The sequence below is a fragment of the Oreochromis aureus genome, linkage group 7 (assembly GCF_013358895.1).
Source record: "Oreochromis aureus strain Israel breed Guangdong linkage group 7, ZZ_aureus, whole genome shotgun sequence".
Classification (NCBI taxonomy): Eukaryota; Metazoa; Chordata; class Actinopteri; order Cichliformes; family Cichlidae; genus Oreochromis; species Oreochromis aureus.
In genome coordinates this window covers 48,417,497-48,425,130 of record NC_052948.1, presented here as the reverse complement: position 1 = coordinate 48,425,130, position 7,634 = coordinate 48,417,497, and the positions used below count along the sequence as shown (strand labels likewise).

The 7,634-nt window shown below is 45.7% G+C and overlaps 1 protein-coding gene across 1 annotated transcript; it reads left to right on the top strand.

Annotated features, from left to right (window-relative positions):
- Nucleotides 1-3,000: 3,000 nt before the first annotated feature.
- rxfp3 (relaxin family peptide receptor 3) lies at nucleotides 3,001-6,461 on the top strand. The gene has a single exon (XM_039615559.1). The coding sequence runs from the start codon at nucleotides 3,271-3,273 to the stop codon at nucleotides 4,507-4,509; it is 1,239 nt and encodes a 412-aa protein (XP_039471493.1). The 5' UTR covers nucleotides 3,001-3,270; the 3' UTR covers nucleotides 4,510-6,461.
- The last annotated feature ends 1,173 nt before the right edge of the window (nucleotides 6,462-7,634 follow it).

Below are 7,634 nucleotides of genomic sequence, written 5' to 3'. Positions count from 1 at the left end.
AACACGATGACAACAGACACCGACCTTCAGAATAAGACAGGAAATCCAGAACACGAACAGGGCACAAGGGGAGGACACAGAATACCAAATCAGAATACACACGAGGCACAAAATGAACTTCAAGGAAACACAAAACGCTGGGTCAAAATGACCCAGGATCACGACAGCACCCCCTCTCCAAGGGCTGGCTCCAGACAGCCCAAAACAAAAACAGACGACCAACCCAGGGCGGTCGGCGGGGGGTCCAGGACGGAGGGACCAACACCAAACAAAAGAAGCTCCAGCGAGTTACAGGAACTGTCCAAAACACAAACACTGGAGGTCAAGAATAGGGTCCCAAAACACAGTTCAGGAGGCCGGCCCAGAGGCTGGCAACTCAGGAGCCTAGAGCAATTCCTCTCCGGAGGCCGACCATGCGGAAGGCAGCGGTGGCGATGGGGAAACAGTTCAGGCGGCCGACCGTGCACACGGCAACGGTGGCGACGGGGAAACAGTTCAGGCGGCCGACCGTGCACACGGCAACGGCGGCGACGGGGAAACAGTTCAGGCGGCCGACCGTGCACACGGCAACGGCGGTGGCAGAGCAGGTCCGGAGGTTGGCTGCGAAGCCAGCGGTGGCGGCGTGTTCTTTCAGGAGGCCGCCCTCGACGGCCATGATGCCAGCTTAGAGGCCTGGAAAGCGGCCAACAAGGATGAGGTGGCACAGGGCGAGCTGGCTCTGACGGCAGTGTTGACGAGGCTGAGGCTGACTCGGAGGCTGCAGCCGGAGCTGGACCAGGCGAGGCAGGAACAGGTGCTGAAGCCGGACCAGGCGGCGAGGCAGGAACAGGTGCTGAAGCCGGACCAGGCGGCGAGGCAGGAACAGGTGCTGAGGCCGGACCAGGCAGCGAGGCAGGAACAGGTGCTGAGGCCGGACCAGGCGGCGAGGCAGGAACAGGTGCTGAGGCCGGACCAGGCGGCGAGGATGAAGGCTCGGAGGCTGCAGCTGGCGAGGATGAAGGCGTTGCGGGGGCTGGGCCAGGCGACGCTGAAGACGAAGCGGACTCGGAGGCTGGACCAGACGAGGATGAAGCCGGAGCTGGACCAGGCGACGGCGTGGGAGAAGCCGCTGCTGCAGGCGGCGTGGGAGCCGAAGACGGAGGCGCTGCAGGCGGCGGCATGGTGGATGAAGCTGTTGCTGCTGCTGGCAGCGTGGATGAAGCTGCTGCTGGAACAGCTGGTGGCAGGACGGGCTCCTCGGGCCCCCCAGCAGACGAGGAAGGAGGCTGGACGGGCTCCTCGGGCCCCCCAGCTGACGACGAAGGAGGCTGGAGCGGTCCCTCGGACCCTCCAGCTGACGAGTCAGGAGGCTGGACGGGCTCCTCGGGCCCTCCAGCTGACGACGAAGGAGGCTGGAGCGGTCCCTCGGACCCTCCAGCTGACGAGTCGGGAGGCTGTATGACCAAAAATGAGTCACTGAAGCCATGAATTTATGAGAAAAGAATGTTGCTATTGGCCCCTGGTGGCCTTTAAAAAGAATTCAGGCTTACAGGCACTTCTGCATTAGCTTCTCTTTTGAGACGCTGAAGCTACGCCCATCTTTTATATACAGTCTGGGGTTTGAAAAGCAAACTTGCTGGTGGAAACTTCTCAAATATATATATGTATTTTTTCTCAGCTGCTTTGTTTGATGAAGTTCGCCAAATAATATATTAAACATTTTGATACTTAGGCGCAGCAGAAAGAACATTTATTAATGCTGGACTGGATTGTGTCCAGTGCTATGTAATTTATTTATTTCTTTGTTTTTTCATTTGTGTTGAGATGAAACAAAACAATTTTCACTTCACCTCACATGCAAATATACAACAAGTGCTCTTTTTCTTTGCAAACTAGAATGTAAAAATAAATAAATAAAAATCTGAAGAGTACTCACTCCGATGCACAATAGCAGTCACTTCCACTCTGAAACATAATAGTCAGATACAGCAGGAATTCACTGTTAGTGAAAACACGTAGGATGAGACTGTCAGCAGTAAGAACGAGTCTGCTGCGATTCTGACAAAAGATCTAAAGATTCTTTACCACTGTGGATTACACAACGTAGGAAATGTGTCATGCTAGTGACACTGGCTTGTTCATTTCTAGAACTAAAACTTCATTTCGAAAGATTTTTGTGCAACTTTCTGAAGGTTAAATTTTGTTTTCTTTGAAGCTTAGATGAGCTGATGTGGGAACTTCAAAAATGTTGCAAAAAAATGTGACAAAATTGAGACTGCAAGGTGAACTCACAGAAGATCCTTTTTTTCATTTGTTTTTTGGAGTAATAGCTCACATTTTGAGTAATTTTTGTAGAAACAGGTACAGAATTGGTTGTTTATCCCCTCAGTGGCTACTTTGTGATAAAACGGGAAAAGAAGAGGTGAATTTGATACACAAGTTGATCCAAAAAACTGGCAATTATATCATAATTACTCTTTTTCTCTTTCAGCTGCATGTTGAACAGCTGTGAGGACCACTCTTGTGGCTCTTAATGTAGTGCAGGAATAATAGCAGGTTCCAGTGATATTTAAAGTTTATGTTGCCAAACGCGTGTCCTCGAAACTCCACACGATAGTGTGTTTTTGAAGGTTGTGCGACTGAATGATGAATGACATTCTCGTGTCACATGCACGCAGCATTAAGGCAGGTGACTCTCTGACTTTCAGGTTACTTGCGCATAAGGCTGTTCTGAAGTGGAATCAGTATAAAAGAAAAAAAGATCCATAATGAAAACACTGCTTTCAAGAAATCGTCTAAGCTTTTTTGTGTCTGACAATCGGTGTTTGTTTGTGTGTAGGATGTGTGCATGATACAGAGAGTGCGATATGAGGAAGAAGATGTTCCAGACGATCTGAAGATCCAAAAAAATTCATGCATAAAATAAAGACACTACAATTTTTTTAACGATTTATTTCCATTCTCTGAATTTTCTTGTCCGTGGAACACCCCTCCATCCCCCACCCTCCGCGTGGTATCTGCACCAAGGACCAGAACCAAAGACAGCGCCACGTTTATACGTGAGCTGCGTCAGGAAGCTTCTTGGAGAGATGAGGCGCACTGACAAAATCTCAGAGCAACACAACAAGCTCGTGAAGAACTGTGTCACCTGTGCGCACAGAAACATTTTATTTGTTTTTATTTAGCAGAAAACTGGCACATGGAGCCATATCTAAAGATTATTTCCATGATGCGAGTCATTTGGATCTGATCATGACTTAAACACTCTCGTGGATAAAAGTTAAGAAAAAAATGTCTGGAGAATTTAGCGACACTGCTTATGAAGGCTCGGCAGGGATCGTCTATGCTGCTTCCTTTAACTTGAGCTATGTTTTCAACACGACCAATAGCTCGTACGAGGACTACCTCCACCTGTCAGACTCTGAGAAAGCTGACTCTGTGGGAGATGGAGCCGCTGTTGTCAGGATTATCATCTCGGTCATTTACTCTCTGGTTTGTGCGCTGGGTCTGGTTGGAAACCTGCTGGTCTTGTACTTAATGAAGTCTAAACATGTGTGGAAAAAATCTTCCATCAACCTTTTCGTAACTAGTTTGGCGGTGACTGACTTCCAGTTCGTCCTGACTCTGCCCTTCTGGGCTGTGGAAAACGCGCTGGACTTCACTTGGCTTTTCGGCAAAGCGATGTGCAAGATAGTGTCCTATGTGACGGCAATGAACATGTACGCCAGCGTTTTTTTCCTGACCGCCATGAGCGTGGCGAGGTACTGGTCACTCGCGTCTGCCCTGAAAGGCAGGCGGAGGCGGGCTCACTACTGCTCTGCGCGGTCCATCACCGTTATTATCTGGGTTTCCGCCGTCTCCGCCGCTCTGCCGCACGCGGTTTTCTCCACGACGGTGACAGTTTCCAACGAGGACCTGTGCCTCGTCAAATTCCCGGAAACCAACGGATCGGCGCAGTTCTGGCTCGCGCTCTATCACTCTCAAAAAGTGCTGCTCGGCTTCGTGGTGCCTCTGGGCATCATCTCAGCCTGCTACCTGCTCCTTTTGCGCTTCATCACCAACAAAAACATCAACACCTCGAGCGCCAAGCGACGCGCCAAAGTCACAAAGTCCGTCACAATAGTGGTCTTGTCCTTCTTTCTTTGCTGGCTGCCCAACCAGGCGCTCACAGCCTGGGGCATCCTCGTGAAACTCAACGTGGTTCACTTCAGTTATGAGTACTACACCATGCAAGTGTACGTGTTCCCCGTGTCCGTGTGCCTTGCGCACTCCAACAGCTGCCTGAATCCCATCCTGTACTGTCTGATGAGGCGGGAGTTCAGAAAAGCGCTGAAAAAACTCTTCTGGCGGATGACATCACCGACTCTGACCACCTTAAGACCGATCACAGCCACCACAAAGCCGGAGGCGGACGAGCAAGGGCAGGTCTTGGTCCCCGTGTGCGCACCCGAGGAGCCCGCGGTGGTGTTTTATCCTCCCGGGGAAGTGATTTACAATGACAGGCGAGACCTACCCCAGAACAGCGCTTAATCGAAGGCACGTTTTAAATCCTCTGTGATGTTGTATTCATACACATTTACATCAATCAGGTCAGTTTTGTTTGCCTCACAGCTGTCCAGGTTGGAGGAGGGAAAACGTCAAACAGAAGCGCTTATGACTCATGTTTGTCCACAGAAATGCTACTTTGGCCTCACCCTGGTTGAGATTTTAAAAAGCCAACTTACTGGCGTTCCTACCTATGAGAAAAGACGCATATTTTAATAAGGTGTCAAAACATATATTAAATGTGCAGGTAAAGTGCATCAACAAAATGTGAGACATTTGCTCATCTTCGCCCCGTCCTTATCTTGAATGACATTTAGTTGTTAAATGCCACTATAATGTTACAGAGAATATGTTTCACAGACCTGTGCTGATTGTGTGTGTGTGTGTGTGTGTGTGTGTGTGTGTGTGTGTGTGTGTGTGTGTGTGTGTGTGTGTGTGTGGGGGGGGGCATAGTTGCATAGACTGATGTTTTGAACTGTGGGAGGAAAAGTTTGATTGATACATATGGAGAAGGGGTGTTATAATTAGGTATGACGGACACTACATACATTTGTTGCTATTGCAGAATTTACTGAATTTTTAAAACAAATTAAATGTTTTTTTATGTTTGTTTTTTGCAATTAGACGAATTTAGAAAATCGTGCTTTTAAAAGTGTTTTCATTTCAAGCTCCATTTTTTGCCAATCAAAATACAAACTTATACCTTTACGTGCCAAAATGAGAGTGGCCACAACCAATCACAGAATGAGTAATAATTCCTTTAAAAACACCACCCCACTCAATCCCGACACTCGTGAGTGCAACAGATGGGAGCACATAATCAGCACTCATTTACTCACATCCATTCGCTGAGAGGACAGCGATGACTTTTAATAAACAGAGAGCAAAGTTCTCAGTAAATAAATCGAATTTAAAAGCAGTCAAAAATGGCATTTCACTGACAGCTTCGCTCTCCTCCCTCTCCTCCCTTTCGCACGTGTTAATGCAGTGTGAGCAGAATAGAACCCTCCCTGAAAAGCTATTCATGTGTCCACATTGAACCAAAAATGAAAAATAAAAATAGGGTCAATTAAGTGCTTAAGACCATCCTGTTCTAAAGACTCTCATTTGGTTAATATGCCTCCAGAGCCTTCAGTCCATCGTCTGTTCAAGCTGTGAGCCCATGAGAAAAACAGTGACAGAAAAAGAAACAAGAAAAAACCCCTACATACTAACAGGTGTCTTGCAAACCCACTCAAGTAACCAACATTATGGGATAAAGAGAATATATGTACACATGGCACCAGGCTAATCTAATTACAAGTGAATGCCAAACAGCTTCAGGACCTTGGTTTTAAATTAGCACACCAGAGAAATGATTCATGTGGGTGTTCAATCTGAAAACCACAGTGCACTCACACATATCATGGGACACATGGAAAGTAAGTAAAATCCCCTTTGATGGAAGTAATAAAAAAATGACTTGAATCAAAATCATGATTAGAAATTTAAATGTAATATTCATTGCTCAGAAGGCGATCTGATATCTCCCCCTCACGTGGGCCAGGATGTAAAGGACATTGATGCAAATATGATTAGATAATCTACAAAGGCTTCTTGTTGTGAACGATAGTTATCTTATTCACTCAATTGGCTATAAATATGCAACACCAATTAAAAAACTTGGGACATTGTGCAAAATGTAAATAACAGCAGAATGCAGTAATTTGCAAAGCCATATTTTATTCGCAGTAGAACGCAGAAGACATAATAAATTGAGGAAATGTATACTTCGGGAAAAATATGAACTCCTTTCAAACTCGCTTGCATCAAACACATGTCTAAAAAGTTGCCACTGTGTGGCATCCTCTCTTCTTTTCACAACAGTCTATAAACAGCTGGGAACTGAGGAGAGTAGTTGCTCGGCTTTTGGGAGAGGGATGTTATGGAAGAGGATTAGGGCCACTGGAATAAAAAAAGTGGGCACGTCTTTTTTTTTCTTTTTTTCCAGAATTCTGAGAAAAAAGTCAGAATTCTGGGATTAAAGTCAGAATTCTGAGATTGAAGTCAGAATTCTGAGATTAAAGTCAGAATTCTGAGAAAAAAGTCAGAATTCTGACTTTAATCCCAGAATTCTGACTTTTTTCTCAGAATTCTGACTTTTTTCTCAGAATTCTGACTTTAATCTCAGAATTCTGGAAAAGAAGAAAAAAAACATGTGCCCACTTTTTATTTTTTTTCCCAGTGGCCCTAATCCTCTTCCGTAGGATGTTGCTCCATTCCTGCCTGATATATAGGATTCCAGCTGCTCAACGTTCCTGGCTCTTCTTTGTCATATTTTCCATTTCATGTTGCATTAAATGTTCTCAACTGGTGAAAGGTCTGACTGCAGACAGGTCAGTTCAGTGTCCGGACTCTTCTACTATGAACCAATTCTGTTGTAATAGATGCAGCATGTGGTTTTACATTGTCTGGCTGAAATACATGAGAACCTCCCTGAAATAGATGTCACCTGGATGGAACTGCTGCTCTAAAAGCTTTCATCACTGACGGTGTCTTTTCAGATCCGCCAATTTCATAGGTACTAATGCACCTCCATTCCATCAGAGATGCAGACTTTTTAAATGAGCACTGATATGAGCACTGAACAGTTTTACACTTTGCCTCAGTCTAATTCAAATCAACTTTTCTGATTTTTTGAATCTTTTTGATGATATTCTAGACCAGGAATGTCAAACTCATTTTACATCCAAGGCCACATACCACCAGACCAGTGAAACCAGTAAATCTTAGTATAAGAAAAAGAAGTGCAATTTCACCAGTATGTCAGCACAGCAGTTTTCCAAAGATGTCCAGAGGGCCGAATTGCAGTTTTTGTCCAGCTAATTCTGACCCCCAGGTCTTGTATTTGACATCCCTGCAGATGATGAGATATTCAAAATGTTGGGTTGATGAATTGTCCCATAATTTATAGGTACAGTTTTTTGCAGGTGTGGTGAATCTGTGCTCATGTTTATTTCTAAAGGGAACTCTTCCTAAGATGCTCATTTTATACCGACTCAGGTTACTGACCTGTTGCAAATGAACCTAATTAGTTTATTATGTTTCTCCAACCGTTTCTTTTTAGCACC

What these genes read in the sequence shown, in the direction of transcription:
- rxfp3 (XM_039615559.1), top strand. Translation starts at nt 3,271, where the DNA reads ATGTCTGGAGAATTTAGCGACACTGCTTATGAAGGCTCGGCAGGGATC.